The 24006-nt window shown below is 41.6% G+C and overlaps 1 protein-coding gene across 4 annotated transcripts; it reads right to left on the bottom strand.

Annotated features, from left to right (window-relative positions):
* Positions 1–326: 326 nt before the first annotated feature.
* SULT2B1 (sulfotransferase family 2B member 1) lies at positions 327–23560 on the bottom strand. 4 transcript variants are annotated; one of them, XM_081969680.1, is made up of 8 exons: positions 23081–23209; positions 10129–10374; positions 7772–7980; positions 6323–6449; positions 6131–6225; positions 3136–3316; positions 871–1001; positions 347–692 (listed from the first exon to the last, which is right to left on the bottom strand). In XM_081969680.1, the coding sequence occupies exons 2-7, from the start codon at positions 10262–10264 to the stop codon at positions 886–888; spliced, it is 864 nt and encodes a 287-aa protein (XP_081825806.1). In that variant the 5' UTR covers positions 10265–10374; positions 23081–23209; the 3' UTR covers positions 347–692; positions 871–885. The 4 variants fall into 4 exon arrangements, with proteins under 4 accessions (XP_081825804.1, XP_081825805.1, XP_081825803.1 ...); XM_081969678.1 differs by lacking the exon at positions 23081–23209 and adding an exon at positions 23325–23560 and having other exon boundaries at positions 327–1001; XM_081969679.1 differs by lacking the exon at positions 23081–23209 and adding an exon at positions 22604–22740 and having other exon boundaries at positions 327–1001.
* Between the last annotated feature and the right edge of the window lie 446 nt (positions 23561–24006).

Raw genomic sequence — 24006 nt, 5'->3', positions numbered from 1 at the left:
AACTCCAGCATACCTATCTAATACTAGCCAAGTGTAACCCTTGACCTAATGAAAGTGGTACTAATAATACCTGGTCTATCCTAGGTCTCCTGTTGCGGCAGAGTCAAGATGTGGTGGCCTATTACCATAACAAAGGAGCAGAACTGTCATGGCAACAGGAAATATTCTGCTTATTCCCTGAAGTTCTACCCCAGGTGGCTACAGCTACAGATAATGGAGTCAGCCTTATCTCCCCAGGATAACAGGAATCAGAAACCAATGATGAATCTGAGGAGCAGATGTGTTTACCTGTGCTTCTTCAAAAGAAAGACGCATTGGTTGCCTGAGTTTATTTATTATATTATATTTACAATGCAATTTCCATCAGGGACAAGGGGGTTCACAGACAGTAGGTTAGTCTTCCATCCAGGCACTAACCAGATTCAGATGTGCTTGATTTCAGCAAGATGTATGTTCAAAACCATATCTTGAGACTTAAGATATCAGTGCTATACTTTGGTTACCTCTCTGGAATCTTAATCCACCCCATCCCACATATTCCTGAGCTCTAATTTCTTGGCCTTAATAATTATCCTCCCCTAATCACATTCTTCTACCATGAAATTCAGGAGAATCCTCTGAATAACTCCTGTACCACCCATAGATGTTCCCGCTAATCTACAACATCTTGCACTAGACTAGTGTTTCTCAACCTTGGCGACTTTAAGTCTTGTGGACTTCAATTCCTAGAATTCCCTAGCCAGCTGCGCTGGCTGGGGGATTCTGGGAAATGAAGTCCACAGGACTTAAAGTCGCCAAGGTTGAGAAACACTGCACTAGACAATGACTATCCTGATAAGTCACTAATTAGTCCAGTAATGGAGAATCAACTGGAAAAAGGCAAATTTATTTCTTGTCCCAGGGGAAAGTGACACTTAAATCTTGTAGACGCTCATGGTAGACTTGGTCAAAACATTCACTCTGTGCCTTAGTTAGGTGATTCTTCCAATCTCCAGAAATCCCTAGAAACCAAAACATAAAATAATAACTCATTAGAGTCAGATATGGTGGAGGAAGTATTCTATGGTATTTACCTAAAAGAAATCGGTGGTTTTCCCCAAATAATTTGCTCTGAAATATAAGAGTGTCATCTTAAATTGACTAAGAACACAAAAATAGGGATAGACAATATTTTTCTCACTAATTTTAATTTTTGGGGAAGATTATTATCTTAAAATTATGTTTGTTCCCCTTTGGGATGAATATAGATTCTTCTTGAAGCTCTTAAGAAATATTGAGCAAGTAGGTCTGTTCTTAAAATTTTAATGTTTGGATTTCTAAATTATTAGGTTTTTTTCTTCCACATGGAGGAAATGCATTCAGAAATCCTAGTTCTATATGGGGCTATTACTTGGCCCTTGATATAGAATTCTTAAGAATGATGTCATCAAGATTACTTTGTTGCTGTGTTTTATCAATGCAGATATCAATGCAAATATAGCAATAGCAATTATGTACAATACAATACAATACAATACAATAGTAGAGTTGGAAGGGACCTTGGAGGTCTTCTAGTCCAACCCCCTGCCTAGGCAGGAAACCCTATACCGTTTCAGACAGATGGCTATCCAACATCTTCTTAAAGACTTCCAGTGTTGGAGAATCCACATCTTCTGGAGGCAAGCTGTTCCACTGATTAATTGTTCTAACTGTCAGGAAATTTCTCCTCAGTTCTAAGTTGCTTCTCTCCTTGATTAGTTTCCACCCATTGCTTCTTGTTCTACCCTCAGATGCCTTGGAGAATAGTTTGACTCCCTCTTCTTTGTGGCAACCCCTGAGATATTGGAACACTGCTATCATGTCTCCCCTAGTCCTTCTTTTCATTAAACTAGACCACTTCATAGTGCTTTTGCAGCCCTCTCTAAGCGGTTTACAGAGTTAGCATATTGCCCCCAACAATCTGGGTCCTCATTTTACCCACCTCAAGAAGATGGAAGGCTGAGTCAACCTTGAGCTGATTTGAACTACCGAACTGCAGCTAGCAGTCAGATGAAGTGGCCTGCAGTACTACATTCTAACCACTGCGCCACCTCTGCTCAATATAACAAGCCAAATGCTCAGACCAGTAAAGGAAAAGATCCATGTGTCTATTTTCTTAACTATTTCAGTTAAGCAGAGCATCCCAGAGTATAACAAACTTCGTACTATAAAACTAGGGATCAATGTCTCCACCCTTCTGTTCCTCTGACCAGGGATACCTTGAAGAGTTGAATCCTTGCTTTCCAAGAACAACACTGTTCAACTAGGTCAGGGGTGTTCAAACTTGGGAACTTTAAGACTTGTGGACTTCAACTCCCAGAATTCCCCAGCCAGCATGGCTGGCTGGGGAATTCTGGGAGTTGAAGTCCATAAGTCTTAAAGTTCCCAAGTTTGGACACCCCTAAATTAGGTAGATCAACCTGAGCCAAATTGTTGGTCAACGTCAGACGTAAAACTGTGAATACAGTCCTGAAAACAATATGTCCCAGACTGATTTGTTGACCAGTGAATGGCAGGAGGCTTGACTGTGTGATGTTAAAATGTGTGTCTCCCATTATAATTAATTCACTATCTTTTAAAGTGTTTTTTCACCAACCTGGTCCTCTGCAGACAAGCCAAACCCCAAACCCCAGAATTCAGATTGGTGCTGTGAATCCTAAGAGCTGTAGTCCAAAGCAAGTGAATCATGCTGAAGAAAGCTAATCTTGAAAATCATTTGATTTCAACACAGGATATGAACAAGGTGGCATAAATGTTTCCAAAGAAATGCTAAAGAGAGTGCGATAAGTATCTCGGAAAGAAGCTGAGAGAACTGGAAGGACAGAGGAGGATCCTGCCAGGTCTTACAGTTCAAAATTCCTGTAGCTGGCAAGGAAAGCAAAGAGGTTGGAGTTCAGTGGCATCCCTGTAAATAATGTTCCCCAACCTGGACCATCTCTGCGTTTGTGGACTTCAGCTCCCAGAATCCCACTGCCAGCATGGCCATGGAGAAGAATTATGTACGTTGAAGTCCATACCCCTGAAAATGGCCAAGGTTGGGAACTGCTGCCCTAAAAGATTAACCTGGATGAGGCAAATCCAGATGGTAAATGATTCCCCTTTCCATCCCTTCATTACCTTTGCGAAGGAAAGCACTTTTATTTTGGTTCATGATGAACTTCGGCGTGAGTGAGAAGTTGGACATCTTATTACTCTTCATGGATTCAAAGGAGGCATTCACAACCACAGAGTCAATGGCTGCATCATCTAAATCTTTGCCTAAGAATTTGCTGATACGAACAATGCTCCCTCGCAGATCCTGGAGGACAATTAGACAAGACAGCCTGAAAACCACTCTGGGTGGCACACACCTGGCATCATTAATTCTGCTCAAGACAGAAAATGTTTCAAACTCAGTTTTAACTAGCAGGTTCCTTCCAAAACCATCAATGCTCTTACACTGTTGGAGAAACTCTAATCCAGGGAGGGGAACAAAACAATTATGCCCCCACAATATTGTTTTCAGAATGCTTTTTCAGTAAAGCATCCAAATTCATTAACTAGATTTATACATAGTGCTGAGCAATGTTTAACTGGATGTCTTTTGATCTGCCCCAATGGATTACGTCAACTCAACAAGCCAAACCAGAACCAGACAAATGGAGGATTTAGTACAAAGTCAGAAATCAGCCATTCTTCCCACACACACTCACCTCTAAGTTGGTTTGAATTGTGTTGCCTGAGAAACCCTAGATATAAAAACCCTGGGCCCTATCTTGACGCAACAAATGTGTTAATCCCCCTTTCTACACTGGAGGTCCTAGCCAGTCTCTTTTTCACTACAATAGTGCTTGCTATTATGGCCACTATTGACCACTGTTGAATACAGACAGGCATTTGAATCATACAGATTCAGTCTTCTTCGTTCCCTTCTTAACTGGTAGGGTATCATTAAATGGGCAATTGAGTTGTACATGTATTAAGACTTGGCATTTTTATAACATTTGCCTGTGTAAACATACACAGTACAATAGAAGAGAATATAACTCAGGTTTGAACTACCATATGGAGATCTTGGTGCGTGCTGAGCTTGGTTGTTTGCTTGCAGTTTTGTTGCCCAACTAGGCAACATCATCATTGTTATCAGCAGCAAACTCCATGAACAACTTGTACTGAATATATTTCCTAGTTAGGTAATGAAATGTTTCCAAGGAAACAACCAAGTTCAGAGAGCACCAAGAACTCCATACACAGTACACATAACTCTATGACAAAATGAATCATAAACTTATATGTTTTCATCTAACTGGGGGGGGGGGGAAACCCACACCAAACCTAGTTGATGTGATCAGTTTTTGGTTCAATCCTTTATGGAAATAAAGAAAATTGGACTAACTGATTACACTGTGGTTGAATTAACCATGGCTTTGAGTGCTGTGAGAACTCAGGTGTTCAAAAGCACTCTGATTATTGAGCGAACAAGAAAAGTTGACTCATAAATATATTTTGCTTGAAACATAGCAAATAATATACTGTTATTTATGGACCTTGCAAGCTGCCCAAAATCATTTGATAGTAAGTAGATAAATAATCATTCCCTCCTAAACTCAGTTGGTGGTCTAGCAGAGAATAAACTCTGTCTTGATGGCACAGACAGGTGGGACGGTCTCCTCCACAGACATTTTGCATCTTGGAGAGCATAAAGCAGAGGTCTTCAAACTTGGTGACTTTAAGACTTGTGGACTTCAACTCCCAGAATTCTCCAGCCAGCTGGCTGGAGAATTCTGGGAGTTGAAGTCCACAAGTCTTAAAGTTGCCAAATTTGGGGAGCCCTGGCATAAAGCATTGAGTTAGTCAAGGATCTGTGAAAGCTGGACAGTCATCCCTGCTGATTATCACCAAAAGGATAGTGTGAGAATTCCCACACTTTTTTTTTAAAGAATCTTATTGGTTTTTAAACATTTATGGGAAAGGGTAAGTGGATATACAAAAATTTTGGCAGCTCCATCGTGCTAGACGTAGAAATCTCTCCAAATCTCACAACTTTTACAGAAAAGAAAGAACAAAAGATAAACGATAAGCAGAAACAGCATCTTGTTATACATTGTATCAACCATGTGTTCAATCATCTCTTTTGCCACTTTCTAATACATCAGCAATTACAATGATACTTCAAATACATTTATTTTTGTGACCTGAGTCTTTTCGATACTGCTCTCTTCCCCCTGTCTTCAGGCGGAGCCGCAGCCCCTCCCTCCTTCATATCTTGTGTATTGTCAACTTTTTCACTACCTCTTATATTTTCCTCCTCTAGGAAGGCACTATGTTTTTTAATGAAGGCCTCTGCCTCCACAACTGTGTTAATTCTAATTCTGTTTCCCTCCCAGATGATCAACATTCCTTCTGGCAATAACCATCTAAACCAAATTCCTTTATTATATAATTTCTTTGATAAGGAGGAATACTTCCTCCTCTTGTCTCTTATTTTTTTCGGAATTTGCTTAAGAATGGTAATTTCTTTGTCTTTGTATTTTAGTGGTCCCCCCCCTTTGGGCCCCTAGCACCTCATCCCTCGTGGTCTTCCTAAGAAATTTAACAGAGAATTTCCACACTTTTTAATTACCTTCAGAATTTGACCATCTCAGTCAAATCCAGGAATCTCCTATTCCTACTGGTTGTATCCAGGGGTGGGCTTCAAAAATTTCAGCAACGGGTTCTCTACCTGGTTGCTGGGTGGGTATGGCCATGGTGAGGGTGGCCTAGTCAGTCTCCTGCACCATAGCGGGTGTGTGTGTGCATTTTTGCCTTCCCGAGGCTTTTCTTGAACTTCCGGGAGGGTAAAAACCTTGCTCCCCCATGCTCTGGAGGCCTTCCAGGAGGCCCATTTTCCCCCTTCCCCAAGCCTCCATGTGGGCCCTACACTTACCTCACATCCAAAATGGGCCGCATGGAGACTCCTGGGAGGGGAGGGGCGCCAGGGTGGGATTTGAAGGTTCTCCGAACTGGCCATAACGTTAGTTACTGGTTCTCCCAAACCCGGGCAAACCCATAGCAGCCCACCCCGGCTTGTATCTCTGCTCATAACACCCATAAAACCCAGCTGAACTGAAAAGCAAAATAAAATAATAACAACCTCTTGCAACTCCTCATATGTAATGAAGAAGAAGTTCTCTTTGTCCTTCAAGTTCATCCAACCTTTAACATGGTCAAACCAGGATCCAAAAGGCACTGTAATTACAAGAGGAATTAGATGGGAAGATTGAGAGAAAAGTAGACATATGTGGACGGAAGAAGACCAAAATTTCTTCTACACCCATTCACTTACCATCTCCTTTTAGAAAGCCCTCCAGAAATTGATCCAAGGTCCCAGGGTCTTTGTAGGGGTTAAATATTGAAGCAAAATGATAGAAGGACACCAAGACATCTTTGGGGTTCCTGACTGTGTAGATTATCTATGCACAGAAAAATGTGGGATGGTTGGAAGATGTCGAAAAATTAAGAAGCAACATCAGAAAATAGCAGAGCCCATTTGAGCAAACAAGCCCTACTCAAAATAGATTCTGTTCTTTTCCCTGGTCTGCTTAGCTATTGATAAGTGTAGTCAGGACAAAATAACAATGATAACAAAGGCAGCCCTTGACTTCCAACCACAGTTGGGCCCAAAATTTTCATAGCTAAGTAAGGCAGTTATTAAGTGAGCCGCACCGCAGGTTCTGACTAGTTCTGGAGAACTGGTAGCAGAAATTTTGAGTAGCTTGGAGAACTGGTAAATAGCATCTCTGACTGCCCCCCCCCCCCCATCTATTCTCTGCCTCCCGAGTCCCAGCTGATCAGGAGGGAATGGGGATTTTGCAGTAACCTTCCCCTGGAGTGGAGTGGGAACGGAGATTTTACTTCCCCTGCCACATCCACCAAGCCATGCCCACAAAGCCATGCCCCACCGACCAAGCCACCCCCACAGAACTGGTAGTAAAAAAAAATTGAATCCCACCATTGAGCCGCACCCCATTTTTGCCATGGTTGTTAAATGAAACATTGCAGTTGTTTAGTGGATCACACAGTTGTTAAGTGAATCTGGCTTTCCCCATTGATTTTGCTTGTCAGAAGTTGGCTGGGAAGGTCCCAAATGGAGATCACATGACCCATGGGACACTGCAACCAACAAATGCCGGTTGCCCAGCACCCAGATTTTAATCATATGACCATGGGGATGCGGCAACCGTCATCATAACCAGTCATGTCACTTTTTTCAGTGCTATTGTAATTTTGAATGTTGAATAATGGTTGTAAGTCGAGGACTACCTGTAATAGGCCAAATGTTTTACATCTAAAAGGAAATGACTGGGAGTAGAACGTAAGCCCAATGAGAAACTTTTTCCCGAGTCTTCTGAACTCAGAGGTCTCATTTAAACAGGACCACCAAATAAACTCTGGTTTGCTTTATTGCAGTGGATTAATATTTAAAACTACAATTTGCCATAGAGACAGTATTCATTATTGTTTTCATGGCTTGTTCCTGATTTGGTTTGCACCCCACCCAAGACTGTTCAATTTACAGGGGTATCAGCCAAACAACTAAAATCTGTTCATCTGTAAGACTGATCCTGGCTTGCTACTGGATCACTCTATAAATCAATTTTTAAAAAAAACAATGACAGAATAACCACACTAGGCCTCAATCCTGACAGTGCTCCGTCACCCAAGCTTACTAATGGAGCAATGGTCAGAGTTACAGAAAGATGGAAGTCTGCTGTGATCATAATTTCCCTCTTACCTTAGCTTTGGATCTGAAGAAAGACTTGGCAAAAAGATGGGCAGGCAGGTGAGAGCTAATAATGCGTGGCGATTTGTTGGCCACAGCTGTCCTGTATCCTACCACTGTCTCGAACCAAGGACCTCGATCCCAATTGGGTGTGGTTTGGCACCAGGTAGGGTCTCCATTGCTATGGATGAGACTTAAAATCTCCAGCATCCACACTGTTCCTAAAAAAAGTCCCCATCATTCCAAGAAAGCAGTATTTAATCCGTGTGTGTGTGTGTGTGTGCAATAAAGTGTTATATATAACATGGTTGTTAAGTGAATCCGGCTTCCGCTTTGCTTGCCAGAAAGTCGTAAAAGGGGATCATGTGACCCTGGGATCACTGCAACCATCATAAATATGAGTCAGTTGCCAAGCATCTGAATTTTGATCACATGACCATGGGGATGCTGCAATGGCTATAAATGTAAAAATGGTCATAAGTCACTTTTTTCAGTGCCATTGTAACTTTGAACAGTCACTAAATGAACCAGAGGTGAGTTCCTACTGGTTCAGATCGGTTCAGCTGGGTAGGTAGTAACTCGGCCCACGCCCCTGAACCGGTTCTATCGGCAGCGCCATAGACGCCGTCATCTTGTTTTTTGCTTCTGCGCATGTGTAGAAGCAATTTTTTCACTACTGCACATGCACATGTAGCACACATCATCCCTGAGTGAACCGGCAGTAAAAGAATACGGAACCCACCCCTGAAATGAACTGCTATAAGTTGAGGACTATCTGTACACAGCTGTATTTCTCTAAATATGCTCTGGTCTGAGTAAGGCCTGCTTAGTTTCACTCAGAAAGTTGCATCATCTGCCTTCATGCTACTGAATTGGTCTACAGGTAGTCCTCGACTTATGGCCAGTTGCTTAGTGACCGTTTGAAATTCTGACAGACTTATCTGGAGTGTACCATTCTTACAACCTGGATCATGAGACAACTTATAGTCAGTTTAACACATTTTGACGCTCGGTAACTGGACTGCATTATATTGGCCGCTTGCAGCATCCTACTGATGTGTGTCATTTTATGACAATTTTACTGAAAACAAGCATTTACTTCTGGTTTTCGGCAAAACTGCATCAACCTTGGACCACTGATTCACTTAACCCCATGGCATTCCAAGAGGATCCATTATGATTGTAATTCGAGAACTACTTGTATATCTCTTAACTCAAGGGTAGGAAACCTTGCTTAGCTGCTTTGAAAGCTACCTGTTCTCTTAATATTTAGCAAAACCAGGCCAATCATCCAAGATCTGGATAGAATTGCCCAGGCCTAATCAAAATTAGAACAGCCTTTCCCAAGCTGGTTGATCTCTCCAGATGTGTGCAGCAATAACCAAACCAGCTAGGGAATTCTGGGAGTTGAAGTCACGCATCTGGGGAAGACAGTGGTGAACTAAGCTTATTTTCAATATTTTCCTTCTGTTATTCCCTCGTTTTATTAGCTGCAATTCAAACAGGGCTTCCCGGAAATCTACAGAATCGCAATTGTACAATTGCTCCGCTTACGGCAATTCTGAATAACAACAAAAGCATTTTTTCTATATACATAATCTCCTTATCTCAGCAATTGCATACAGTAATTATGTATACACTTGCAGAGTATGTATATTAATGGTTCTTTTGAGAATATAGTTCTTTTGAGAGAACTAAGAAAATTCCCGCCTGTGAAAGCCAGAAGACTCCATCTCAGCTGACCTCTCTTGGCGTCTAATCCAGTGTTTCTCTATCTTGCAAATTAAGATCCATAGAGTTCAAGTCCCAGAATTCCTCAACCAGCCATGCTGGAGAATTCTGTGAGTTGAAGCCTACAAATCTTAAAGTTGTCAAGGCTGAAAAACCCTGTTTTGATCTGAAGTTTCCTGGATACTTCTTTGAGCATTTTGAAGCTACAAATATTTATTTCTATTTAATGCCAAAGTGGCACAAATGATTCCAAAGGATGCCATGCATACTATTATTTAAGGCCATGCCGTGTAATATCATCCATTTGCCTCTCTATCTTGTGCTTTATTAAGAAGTTCCAAGTCAAAATATTTTACAAACTACAATAAATGAAAACAAATGTAAAAAGCTTTAGCTATTTTTAAATGTCACATATTAACTCCTAGTGCTGTCTACTGTTGGTTTTTTGTTGTTACCAAAAGCAGTGTTTTGTAAAAATTGTTTATGCTATTAATAAGAGTTAGGTCCCCATATGGAAACTAAATGGAACACTAATTCTATTTTTCTTTTAAAAAAACACACAAAGAATCTATTCAACTTGCTATCACCCACTAATCTGAAGCATTTTCCCTCCCCACAAGTAGCTCAAAAAATTCTACCTGATTTCTGATAAGTGACATTGAAAATATCGTCATCTCGGACTTGGAAATCCTTTTCTACCATCTGCAACACAGGTTCTGCATAGATGACTTGAGGAAAACTGATCCCTTTATATTGGAAATACTCTTTGAACATCCTGAGGCCCAGCAGATAACAGGAAAGTATTTGAAAATAAGTGTGAAACTTGGCGGCAAAACCAAAATCAAAGGATTCTTCCTTTCAGCCAGGAGAATTAGTTGTGTCCTCTGAAAATGAGAACAGATTTATGAACGTTTGACAATGAGGAAGAGAAAAATCAGCAGCATGGAGTGGCAGACAGAAAATTGGAACTCAAATCGTCTTGGTTCACGGTCTATTTGCGACTTGAAGAAGGAGGGGGGGGGGGAAACCCTCCAGACCTTCCAGATATGTCCAATTACAGCTATAACAGCCAGAATTTCAATTTGGAGGTTATGGAAAGCTGATGTGATGTAGCAAAGTATCTCTTCTCCCTCATTAGCTTTTTTCTTTTTATTTGCTGTCTTGAGGCAGTAAGAGTTTGTTTGAGCATTCTCGCACGCACGCGCACACACAATGGGACTCCTGAACAGCTTCTCTCCAGCGCTTAGATGCTATGTGTAATTCTCAGGCTTCGTTTAAAAAAAATAGCAGAAAAATCCCTACTGGAACGAATTAAAATCTCATCTAGGATATAATGAGAATTTCATTCACGTGTGGGTTATAGTTGGTGTTGTTTTAATAAATTACAGAATTGGCAACTCCTTTTAAAAGGGGGACAAAAACTCTAAGCTTCTTTTTCTGAGCAGCGTCTGGTCATGTTAGGAAGCTGTTAGATACAACGTACTCCATACTCTGTGCTAGAAATACATTTATCTATTGCGTTTTGGCTGTTGGGGGTTAATGAGAATTTTGCTAAGTTTGTTTTTAAAATAAGTGCTTCAAAACAAACTCACAAGTTTATTTATAAACAGGATCAAAAGTAATGTTTTAGGTATATTTCATTACAGTGCAAGATGGAAAATACTAGCTTGTTTTAAAAAAAAACAGGAGAAAGCAAAATTAATAGATTAATTCATGTTTTTTTGTATTTATATCTGTACTTCCTTCTTTTCCTGAAAGGAACTAAGACAGGAATTCCCTCTTCCCTGCTTTATCCTCAGAACAACTCTGTGAGATAGGTTAGCCTGAGAAGTAGCAATTAACCCTAAGTTACTCAGTGAGTTTCATCACTAGGTAGAATATTGAGTTGGTTTCCTCATCCTGATCCAACATTATGATCACTAAACTACACTGGTGCACTAATTATGTCTTGTCTTCTAGGCAGGATGCTGTTAGAGTAGATAGTTCTAGAAAGCTTAAACAGACAAGAAAAAGACCTTGACTGGGTACTTAATAGCATTAGAATATTAATTGTAATAACAATAATGCCTTTAATATAATCAAACAACAACCTCTGCCCATGTTAAGACTTTGATGTCAAACTCAATTTCATTGAGGGTTGGATCAGGGTTGTTTAACCTCAGGAGGGAGGGGCTGGGGTGGGTGTGGCTGGGGTGGGCATGGCCAGCATGACATGACTTGTGTCGGGGGCGCTTGTGGTGCTCCAGGCATTCTGGCAGTGAAAACGGGCTCCTGGACTCCGTTTTCGGTTCTGACAGCCTCCTGCAACCTTCTACCAGTGAAAATAGAGCTCAGGGGGGGCAGCCCTCGCGAGCTCCGTTTTAACTATCAGAGGCACGGTGGGCCAGTCCTTCGCTGTTCCCAGGGCAGCCCCGCGGGCAAGATCTAAGCCTTGAGTTTGACATCCCTGCAATAGGTGAATAAAAATGCCAAATTCAGTGTAAACATCTGGCTGATTGTGCAGTCATCTATAATAATAACAATAAGAGTATAGATGAAGATGTTCACTAAAAAGACAGATAGTCCTTGACTTATGACAACAATTGAGCCCAAAATTTCTGTTGTTAAGCAAGACATTTGTTAAGTGAGTTTTGCCACAGTTTTGAAGTGAATCATTGACTTTGCTTGTCAGAAGATCTTAAGAAGTGATCATATGATTCTGGGGCACAGCAACAGTCATAAATATGAGTCAGCTACCAAGCATCTGAATTTTGATCACTTGAGCAGGGAATCCTGCAAATGTATAAACGTGAAAAAAGTTCATAAGTTACTGGTTTCAATGCCATTGTAACTTTGAATGGTCACTAAATGAGCCATTGTAAGTCAAGGACTACCTGTATCTGGGTTGACATCAAGCACACGTAAATCAAGAAGAAGGTTAGAAATGAATGCATCGTGAGAGTGAAGAAGGTCTGAAACTCCAAATTTAGTGCAAGAAGTACCATCAAGGCAATTAAACCTGGGAAATTCCAAGCATTAGATACGCAGCTGGAAGAGTGGACTGGACTTATGCAGAACTAAAAGCTCTGGATAAGACGACTAGAAAAATAATGACAATGAATCATGCCCTTCATTAATGCAGCGATGTTGACAGACTCTACAACTTACCAGGGAGTATATGTGGGCATGAAATGTTTCAAGTACACCAGATAGCTAAAGAAATAAAAAGGGCATGGGAAGAATATCTGAAGGATAGTGAAGAACATGCAGTGAGCCTGATACACCATGAAGGCTTACTAGTTCCAGAGAAACCAGGCTGGCCTTTAAGAAAGACTAAATGAAGAAATGAAGAGAGACATGGCAAGGCAAACTACTACAAGCCAGTATACCCCCCAAAAAAAAAAACCTTAACAGGCAAAGGAGATAAAAGCAAAACCTAACAATGCTAAGAGCGGGAAAGCTGAAGAAAGTAACGGAGGGGCTAATTCTGACTGCAGTAAGACTTAAGAACAAATGCGTATAAAGCCAGAATTGAGAAAACAGCAACAGGCACCAAATGCCTGCAAAGAAGCTGAAGAAACAGTGTTAGTTGAGAAGATTGTACAGACTGACTACAAATACTCTGTTTCTCTGAAAATAAGACCGATCCCCAAAATAAGACCTAGCATGTTTTTCTGCATACGCCTAATATAGCCCCTATCCCCCCACACACACACATAAAAAAAAGCTCTACCTAAGACCCTGTGCAGCTGGCTGCCCACCCATTCTTCTGATTGCTTGCGGCACCATGGCCACGAGGTGAGGCAGGGAGGTGGAGCTGCCCCATGCGCTTCGCACCAGCTTACCGCAGTCGGACCATCCACGCCCCGACATCAGCCTTGCGGCGGCAGCACCAATAACAATTTGCAGCAGTAGCCCACATGCCTGCCGTCCCATTTCTTCTGCTTGTTCACGGCCGCAACGGAGCAGGAGGCTGAGTGGCGTGCTGGTGCTGCACCCGCAAGGCAAAGCAGGTATCAGGGCATGGGTGGCCTGACTGCAGGGGCCCTGAGGTAAACCAGTGTGGGGCGTGTGGGGCAGCTCCATCCTCTACTTCATGACAGCGGCAGCAGCCTGCCATGTGGCTTCCTGCCCCAGCATGAGCAAGCAGAAGAAGTGGGCCTCCCATACATTTGAGGGGGGGAGAAAATAACCCCGTCCCCCAAAATAACCCCTAGTGTTTATTTTGGGTCCCCCCAAAAAATAAAACCCGGACTTATTTTGGGGGAAACATGGGTGGTGGCATGACAAAAAGAGCATCAATGTAATGTAATGTAATGTAATAGCAAAAATTTCACTTTCCTGAAAGCAAGAACTGATCGGAAGACAGAATAATAGAAAATGAAAAAGCTACAGTTCTCTGCGACTTTAGAATACAAACGGAAAAGTACCTGTCACATCACACCCCCAACTTAACAATTGTTGATAAGAAAGACAAAATAGTCTAGACGGTGGATGTGGCAGAGCTGAAAATAGGAGACTAGAAGAGAAAGGAATGGAGAAGTTCACAAAATGCTAAGACTTTGAAACAGAAGTGGAATGATTGTAGAAAGCAAAGGTAGTATCAATAGTAAAAAAAAATCTCCTTGGGTCCAATTCCAAACATCTGGAATGCCATCGGCATTGACAAAATCACCAAAAGGCAGCTTTACTCAGAAAATTGCAAAAGGCAGCGTTACTCAGAACAGCTTATAGACATACCATTAATACCATCAAACAACAAGATCTGCCTATCTCAGGTCCTTGGTAAGGATAAAAATGCCAAACCCAGTCTAAAAATCTGAGTGACTGTGCATCCATCCAGCATAATGCTTCAACTTGTTCCTTATTTGCACTTGCATCTTGTCCTACAAGTTATTTTGCTCTGGAAATGGAAGTCAACTGGAGTCACTTAAAAAACATGGGTGTTTTTTTTTTTTTTGCTTCATTCTTTTTCTCTAAAGTCACCTGAAATAACTTCCACATTCTGTAACACGAAGTAGTACTTACTTTTTTATGATCTGAACCTGAGCATCAACCAGTTTCATTGAATGACCCTATCTTCTAGTGTTGAGAGAGAGAGAGAAGATCCTTTGCCATCTGCATCATTGATCGTCAAAGACCGCATGTGGGATGAAAGCACACTCAGCACTGGAAAAGGTTTTTGTTTCTACTTATTGTAATCAAGTAGGGTTTCCTGAAGGGTTGTTCCCCTCCTTCTCACCCAAAACAAGCGCTGGAGTGGCATAGGAAAAAGCAGGCATCAATATTGCAATACTTAGGAGGAACCTGCCCTGCCAGTTGGACCTGACCTGGGGAGGTCTCTTCCTACACGTTGTCATAAGTAATACCAGGACAGTGATGACTTCCATGGGAGATGCATCTGAACTTCCCAAACTGGGTATTAAGGCAGCTCTTGGCAAATCAAAAAGCAGCTTCTGTGATAATGCCATTAATATGTTTGGGCACCCACCCCATACAGTAACGAAGCTACAGAACACAGAGGAATTTTTTGATGTCTCTCAAGATTCGGCTGCTTAGCAAAGCTGTCTTCTGTTTTTTTTTCTCACCCATTAGTCACACTGTTAAGTAAAGGACAGAATGCCAATACACAACAAGGTTGTGAGGGATTATAGGTGGACCTTAGATGGAGAGATGCAAAAATATGCTTGAGGACAATTAGAGGATTCAAGAATCAGAAAGAGGGAGGCTCCACACTTATCTAATTGATATTAATTACCCTTTGAAGTTGTATTCATAGCCAGAATCATTTAAGCATGGTTATTAGACCTTCCTTTCCTTAAATTAATCTTCATGGAGAAACTCATGCAGTTTTCTCAACAAGAAGATGGAAGTGCTTCCCATGGTCTTTTTCAAAGGTGTTTTTCCAACTTCCCAGATTAGATTATAGAGCTGAAATGTCTTCCATCCGAGCATTAAACTGAATCAGGCTCTAATCAACTTCTTTTATAAGATTAGCCAAATGTAAATAGAATCATAGCACTGTTGACTGGTTCATTCAACAACCAGTTTGGTTGTCCCAAGGGTGTTTTTCCCAAAAGGCAACTGGACTTTCTCTGTGTTTTCTTTGAAAACATTTCGCTTCTCCTCCAAGAAACTTCTTCAATTCCGAAGAAGAGGCTTCGGATGAGAAGTGAAACGTTTTCAAAGAAAACACAGAGAATGACCAGTTGCCTTTTGGAAAAAAAACATTTTTTGGAAAAACCATGACTTCGATCAGGGGTCAACAACCCATGGCTCTGGAGATGCATGTGGCTCTTTCATCACTCTGCTGCAACTCCCTATCACTGGTTGGTAAAAGGAAAAAGGACGCTGCACTAGGAGGAGACTCTATGATGGGAGAACCGGACTTCCGGTCGGTTCCAGAATTGAAAGGGGGAGGCTTCCAGTTAGGACCTTTGTGGCTCTTTGAATGTTTAAGCTGGCCGACCCCTGACCTGGATGATTGAGAATCTCCATAGATAAGCAGTTTTGTTGTTTATGATTTATTATGTTAAATTAAAATTGGCTGGATTCACAAAACAGGTGGTGCCATAAACCCCAGTGGGCTGAGTCCATACAACATATTCAACTGGAACTAAACTTGACTTGTTTTAACTGAATGTGAAGTGCAAACCCAGTTCCACTGTTGAGCAGGGAGTTACTCCATCCATCCTGCAGTCACTGCAGGAAACCTACTACTCTCCTCCCATTGTGGCTGGGGATTTTCATCCACTTTGGTTTCAGACAGGAGTCAGGCAGCAGTTCTTCCAAATGAATAGAAAGAATAGGATAGAATAAGGATAGGATAGGATAGGATAGGATAGGATAGGATAGGATAGGATAGGACAGGGACAAGGATAGAATAGAGTAGAATAGAGTAGAATAGAGTAGAGTGGGAGTGGGAGTGGGAGTGGGAGTGGGAATAGAAGAGAAGAGAAGAGAAGAGGAGAGAAGAGAATTCTTTATTGGCCAATTGTGATGGGACACACAATGAATTTGCCTCCGGTGCGTGCTCTTGGAGCTGAAATTCAGCTAGAATACATAATGCTATAGGTCTTATATGCATTCAGGCAGCATTATCAACTGATGGGGAATATCAGAACTAGATGTGCCACTTCCAATGGCTGCAACTATGGCTTAAGGTGCATATCTCAGCAACTAAAGTTTATTCTGGTAGGAAGAAAAACACGATTATCTGCCAACCTTCAATGATAGGAGATTAAATAAATGTTGCCTGAGATAAAGGCTGCTCTGTTAGAAGCAGAGCTATAGAGATTGGTTGAAAAACAGGCAAACTTACCACGGGGCATATTTTCTTTCTGAATCCCAAGGCTTTTACATACTAATGAGTTATTGACTGGATTAACTCACTTCATTAAGCTTTTTAAAATTATGGTTTACCAAATAAACTAAAATTGGCTAAGCTCACCCAAACTTAAACCAGACCTAGTCAACCACATTCTGGTTTACCACAGAGCTGATGAGCCAGACTATTGTATGACTATTCTCCTTTGTATAAGCAAAAAAAAATCAAAAGTGGGGTTTTTTTTTTTTTTTGCCTTGACATCCCTTTCAAAACTCATGTTACTTTTCAAAACAGGTTTGTGGTTATAAAGCATAAAGTAAATAGATCAAAGTAAAATACGTTTGTGAAAACAATATTTGTTCACTCAACTGCACCTTGCCCTGGGATGGAGGGCAGAAGGAAAATGGTTATCTGAGGTGAGACTAGATCTGCAGCCATCAGAAACTTCCTTCCCCCTATTCTGGGGGAATACCATCAAAGCAAGGGGAAACCATTCAAGAGCCACTGCCAGACATGAGGGAAGCATCCTCTAGGACTGCAAGAATAAAAGGTCAAAAGAAAAAAGGAGTTTTGTTCACCAGTGTGGAAAGCCCCACTCACCCACTCCGAAGAATTAAATATTTTGAGGAATATTAAAAAGGGAGAATATGGAGAAACGTGTTTTTAGAGGCAGAAAGCAACCCCCACCTTTTCTTAATGCCCCACAGCAGATGCCAACACTTAAGAGATAAAGAGCTTATTGAAAGAAGAAGCCAACTATCTAGATGGCTCTAAGCAAATACTGGATGCTGTTCATACCAAGATTAATACTAGACCAATAATCAAGCAGTAAATAATGCACTAATCAAGGAACTATCAACTCAAACAATCAAACAGTAAACAAACAACTATACGTACACTAAATACCTACTGGGGGAAAGTACAGATTCCTCTCTCCCAAAAGTAATTTTTTATCTTCATAGCAATCATTGTAGATAAGCTAGTGGAATTTAGAGTAGTGTGAGAATTTGAACCTGGTCTCTTCTAACCAAGAGGTGAGCAAAAGGGTTACCCATTAACTCCTTCTTCAAGGCTTCTGGGTACATTTCCAGCCACCCATGATGAAAATAGTTGGCATGATCTTTTCCCCATTTTGACTCAGGAAAATCTCCTCCCAAAAGACTTAATCTACATTTAAGCAAGCAGAAATCCTCAAATTCTCCTTGACATATGACACTAAGAAAACCTGCCCGCCTACCTTTTATGCAGTGGTCTTAAAGCGAATGCTGCAGATGTTAAGTGGATGCTGCAGTCGTTAAGTGAACACTGAAGTTGTCAAGTGAACCAATGGTTCACTGTGGATGTAGTTTTGTCAAAAACTGGAAGTAAGTAGCAGTTTGGTGCAAAACTGTCATAAACCACAGGATGCTGCAAATGGCCGCAAATGTGGCCATGTTACCGAATGTTCAAAGTTCAATCATTTGATCATGGAGGGGGTCTGACATCGGAACTTCAAATCCAGGTTGCAAGTCCCCTTTCTTGGGTCAGTCTGAACTTCAAATGATCACTTAACAACTGGCTGTTAAGCATAATGCATACCCACTAACCACAGCTCTCATCCTTCCTCAAACTGTTAAAAAGGGCCTCTAGTTCTTCAAATTGTCATCTTCTGATCCAGCCATTGCATGTCTGGACTTGGGTGGTTCAATAGGCCAAGTACTTAGATCAATTCACGTGTCTCTCTGTGGCTTCTTCCAAAGTGCCTCCCACAAGGGTCTATTGCTGTGGCCTGCCAGTGGCCAATGGATTTGGCAGCAGATTTGGACAGTGAGGAGGTTGAGGAGGAACATGGGCCAATCCTGAGTCTGGGGAAGGCTCCGATGAGGGCTCTGTGTCGGAGGCAGAAAGGGGGCCAGAGCCGTATACCAGAGCTGCATTCAGAGGCAGACATCAGTGAGGCAGACAAACAGCTCGAGCCTGTTCCCAGTGTGCGCATGCACAGAGTTGCCAGGCAAAGGGAACAGCTAAAGAACAGGGGTTGACTTGGGAGTAAGGCCATAGGTGGATGATGAATGGCCCTCCCAGAGGAAATAAAAGAGGAGCAAAAGGGGAGTGGAGTTTGCAGGAGAAAATTAGTTTACTTAATTGGCCTGTGACTCTCCTTGCCAAGTTTTGTAGATATCAGCCTGGCAGCTCTCCAAGCCAGATAAGGTCTGTGACTATAAATCCTCCCTTGAAAGACTTTGCTGGATGTGAATGAGCAGAATTCACAGTAAATAATATAAAAGGGGTTTTTTGTCGGGACAAGGAATTGCTTCATGCCCTTGGGAAGCCAAGGTCAGAGCATCTATGACAATTTGGTGCAGCCAACTCACCATGGCCAACTCACCACGGTTAACTCGCCACGGCTAACTGCTATGGGACAACTTGCCATGGCCAACTCGCCGCGAGACAACTCGCTGCAGGGCAAGAGTTACACTAATATCAAAGAAATTGTGGAATAGAATTGTTAACAAAAGAGTGCAAAAGGAGGGGCAAAATGAAATCTGAATGACAAAAATGAAAACATTTTATTTATTTATTTTAAACAATTAATTAAATTGATCAATTGTCCTGCCGCGAGTTGTCCCACAGCGAGTTGGCCATGGAGAGTTGTCCCACAGCGAATTGGCTGTGGTGAGTTGGCCACGGAGAGGTGGCTGTTTTGAGGTGGCAACAGCAAGTTGGCTGTAGCAATTTGTCCCTGTTGCGGCCTGTCAGCCACCGGCCCCTCCAGCAGCCATATCAGAGGAGGAGGATGTGTGGGAGTCAGGGTCAGTATCAAGGCAACCTGAGAGCTCCGAGAGGGAAGAAGGAATGGAGTTGGCAGACAGAGAGCGACAGAGGCGGAACCTGGGACATCCATCAGACCTCAGATAGAGAGTCAATAGCTCCCAGGTTTGGAGGTGGTTGATGAGGAAGAGGAGGAACAGGTGGGTCCATGGATGTGCAGAAGGCAGAGGAGAGGAGAGCAGTGGAAATCTGTGGGCCGATCCTTGGGAAGGAAGAGCCACCGCTGCTAGGGAAGCCCCACCCTAGCTCTGGGGATAAAAGGCAGGGGGCAGATATGACTAAATGTGGCAGACAACTATTCATCTCCCAGACGTGTTAGTCTGTGGTGAGAAAGAAACTTTTTGCCAGGGTTCCTGAAGGAATCTTTGAGTTAACTTCGGAGGGTTATCGTGTTTGGGTAGCTGGGTCTGAACAGTCCCATTCCACTCCCACAAGGGATGAATGCTGAATCACTGACTCATAATCAACTCCCTTAAAAGCCCTCATCCCCATGGCCTAGTGGTTAAGGCACCAGGCTAGAAAGTGGGCCATTATGACTTCAAGTCTTGCTTTATGAAAGCCAGCTGGGTACTTTCTCTCAACCCAAGTCATTTTACAGGATTTATGTTATGCAGACAATAGGAGGAATGCTCATTGAATATGTTTGTCTCCTTGAGTTATTTGTAAAAGTAATAAAGGCAGGATACAAATAAATGAATACAAATAAATTAAATAAATCCTGGAGAGACAGATAATTCTTTTTTTTTCATCTCAGGAACTATGTCACAGATTCTCATATGGACTATTTTGGGGAAAGCAAAAAAAAGTGAATTTACGATTTATGGTATTGATGATTAGATAGGATACATTACAGAAAGAAGAGAGGTGTGTTAAAACCACAGATTAATAGATAAAGTTATAATTGCTTTTATAACTGCTGTCAATAGGATTGGAAGCCCCTTCTTTGTATCTTTTTCTTTATTTTCTGTTTTTCTTTTTCTTTTTTCTTGCACTTTTAGCCTTTTCTGATTTTTTTCTTACTTTTTCTCTTCTTTTAATTACTTTATCTTAGTTTTTAATCTTCCTGTTAATTATTTTAAATTAAAATTATATGAAGGAGGAAGGATGCCTCAAGTTATCAAACAAAATACATCTTCAAAGATATTAATGCAATTAACCTGTTTCATTATTATAATGGATTAAAAGAACAACTCCTCTAGCAACTACTGCAAACAACTGCAATTTGTATCATGCAATCATCCATTCTCTTCCCTATAATTTTACCAACTACATTGTCGACAATAAAAGTCTTCACTGAAGGCCTCTTGAACTAATGCCCAGCAGATCAGTTTAAAAACTGCTGGGTTTGCTCACCAGATATTCCATCTTTTTTCTTTTTAGTAGAGAAAAATTGAGAAAGAAGGAAAGACAAAATAAATGCATGATGATTTTTGATTACTAGTGCCTTTAGGGAGCATGTTCAATCTGAATCTAATCCAACATATTTCACTGGTAACACAAGGATAAACAAAGGAATTGGTATATCAGCATAATCATTATTGGTGCTGTTCTTCCTGCCTAATTTATCTCTGTTTGCTCTTTGGTTTGACAATCCCCCCTCCTCAGTCGTCCTCCCCCCCCCCCATAACTTAGGGACTTGCAATTTTTTTCCTGGAGGGGGGGGGAAACCTAGGTTTCTTGAAACAAATGCATCAACCTCCCACACCCCCAGAAGAGGCTGCAAATCTCAAACAACCTGGCAACCCTTTCTCCCACAGGCTATTCTCTGGAGAAATTAAGAGCGAACCTACAGTAGTCAAAATAAACACTCCAGCTCTATTTCTGTCCTTGCCACTCTAGCAGCTTTGCCGCTCTAAATGTACAGCAATTAGTGCATTTCCCAAAGTTACTTGCCTGGAGAAAGAGATCCATGCATTTGGTGAGCTGGCTAGATGTCTTGGCAACCCAAATCTCTGTAGTCCCAGAGGATGGACATTTCTAACCAACTTGCCTTCCCCTTGATAATCAAGTGCTGCTACCAAAATAGTTGAAATATTCCCTTGTCCTGAGAAGAGATTCAGGCTACTAAAATGACATATCAAACAGCTTGCACTGGAGATGTTTGGGGAAAGGTTATGTTAAATCTCCACTCAATATGGTAAGGTTAGAGAAGCCATCTTAATTCCCTAGCCAGAATGAAAAGTGATCTTAATCTAAGGACAGTTTGGTCAAGTGGTTAAGTAACTGGGCTAAAAAACAGGAAATGGTGAGTTCTTATCCCGTCCTTAGGCATGAAAACCAGCTGGCTATCTTTGGGCCAATCACCAGGAGACTGTGAGTTCTAGTCCCATCTTAGACATAAAAGGCAGCCAGGTGACTTTGGCCTAGTCTTTCTCTCTCAGCTGAACTTACCTCATAGAGTTGTTGTTGTGAGGAAAATAGGAAAGCAAACGAATATTAGGTGTGTTTGCCACCTTCAGGTTTTTTTTATAAAAAATACTAAAAGTGGGGTTATAAATAGATCATGTACAGTATAGATGTATCTGGAGCCCCACCCCCACCCCAAGAATCACCATGTGGGCATGCAGAGATGCCCTATACTCCCATCCAACCAAGATACAGCAGTCTAAATTAAAACGCCAATAAGTATAATGCATTTATGTTTCTAAACTACCTCTCCCATCCCAGAAACTTCAAGGCTGAAAATTCTGTGTTCTTTCAGATGAGGCCACTATGCCATGACTAATACTGGGTCTTTATATACCGAAAACAAGTATAGAAATTGCTCAAAGATGTCCCCCACCCCTGAAAAAGGCTATCCTGTCACAGCTACAAAATTTAGGCAACAGGGAGATTGTGCAAAGAGTTCAAATGTCATGTTTCTCCTTGCTACCACCCACTCTTGGTCCAGATCAATTTTTATGAATAGCTGGATACAGAAGAAATTTCAATTTATCTACAGCATGTAAATAATAGTTTCCTCTCATCAATCCATTTCTGTAGGCAAATTTCCTCACCTTTCTTTAAAATACCATAGAAACTGGGAATCCATCATCACCTCCAGCTTTTGCAAACTAACAACTTTCTTATCCAAACTATCCTACCTGGCTAGTGGTGAGAAAAGCCAGAATTCATGGCTTACCCTCCCCAAAAGTCTCCTATCCTACTTGATACTAGTGCCCTCTTCTCTCCTCTCCTTTTCTTTCCCCTCCCCTCCCTTCCCCTCTCTACCCTTCCCTTCCCTTCTCTCTCCCTCCACCCTTGTCTTGTTTTTATTCTGGATTTTCCCCATCTCCCTCTCCTCCATTTTTCATTGTTTTTATTTTTCTTCCCTCTTTTCCTCTAGCCTATTCTCACTTCTTTTTATTCTTTGCTTCCATCTCCCCTTCCCTCTCAAAGAACACCTCCCTGTACCAGCCTTCTAGAGACAAAGAAGACATTATCTATTGTCCTTTCAGCAGTCATTCCAAGAGCATTGACACACACACACCTACCTCTTGCACCTAACTTTTGGATTTCACTAAGTCTTGGATGCTGCACACCCAGGTACAATCAACCCATCACAATCTTCACCTGATCCACAATGGAACCTGATCCAGCCTTCTGCTGCTTCCTACAGGTACTCACCTCTCTGAATCACAAACAGGTCTATTGAAGTCAGGTGTTTTCTTTTTATACTCTTGTTTCAAGCTTTGATATGGTTGCCTATCCCACCCACAGGCTCTCTTTCCTGCTTACCTGGATTGTGCACAACTGTTTGCCCAGTTGATACCTAGGAGATTTTATGGTTCGAGCATTTTCCCCAAGGTAATACAGTTGATTGACTGTAGAGGTTTGCACCAAGAGACTAATTCAGCGCTGGGTGTGTTGACTTCTTGGAAATAAATTAGTTGGTTATCATCCCATACCATAGAGGTAGGTGAGCAGGTAGATGAAAGGGTCAATGGCACTGTAGTTGCCAGATCCAATCATAAGAAAGGGAGATACCATGTTTTAATGCACCGAAAAACACTCAATTAAGGGGAAGGGGGGAAACCTGCTGAAATTCTTGGTGATGTTGAAGGAGATTGAAGGGACAAAATCTATACAGGCTAGTCTTTGACTTGCAATCATAATTAAGCCTGAAATTTCTGTGGCTGAGCAAGACAGTTGTTAAGTGAGCTTTGCCCCATTTTATAATCTTTCTTGCCACAGTTGTTCAGTGAATTACTGCAATTATTAAATTAGCAACATGGTTGTTAAGGGAATCTAGCTTTCCCATTGATTTTGCTTATCAGAAGTCGCAGAAGGCGATCACATGACCTCCCCCCCAGGACAATGCAACAGTCATAAATACATGCCAGTTGCCAAGCATCTGAATTTTGATCACATGACCACCAGGGATTTTGCAATGGTCATAAGTCAACTTTTTTCAGTGCCG

The sequence above is a fragment of the Natrix helvetica genome (genome assembly GCF_964273705.1).
Source record: "Natrix helvetica genome assembly, chromosome: Z".
Taxonomy (NCBI): Eukaryota; Metazoa; Chordata; class Lepidosauria; order Squamata; family Natricidae; genus Natrix; species Natrix helvetica.
Note: the sequence above shows the minus strand (reverse complement) of the source record. Positions and strands in the feature narration are given on the sequence as shown.

What these genes read in the sequence shown, in the direction of transcription:
- SULT2B1 (XM_081969678.1), bottom strand. Translation starts at nt 10,264, where the DNA reads ATGTTCAAAGAGTATTTCCAATATAAAGGGATCAGTTTTCCTCAAGTC. An exon ending in TCTTCAGATCCAAAGCTAAG is followed by an intron (nt 6,450 to 7,771) that starts GTAAGAGGGAAA and finishes TTCTGTGCATAG; the next exon opens with ATAATCTACACAGTCAGGAA. An exon ending in AAGTGCTTTCCTTCGCAAAG is followed by an intron (nt 1,002 to 3,135) that starts GTAATGAAGGGA and finishes TTTGGTTTCTAG; the next exon opens with GGATTTCTGGAGATTGGAAG.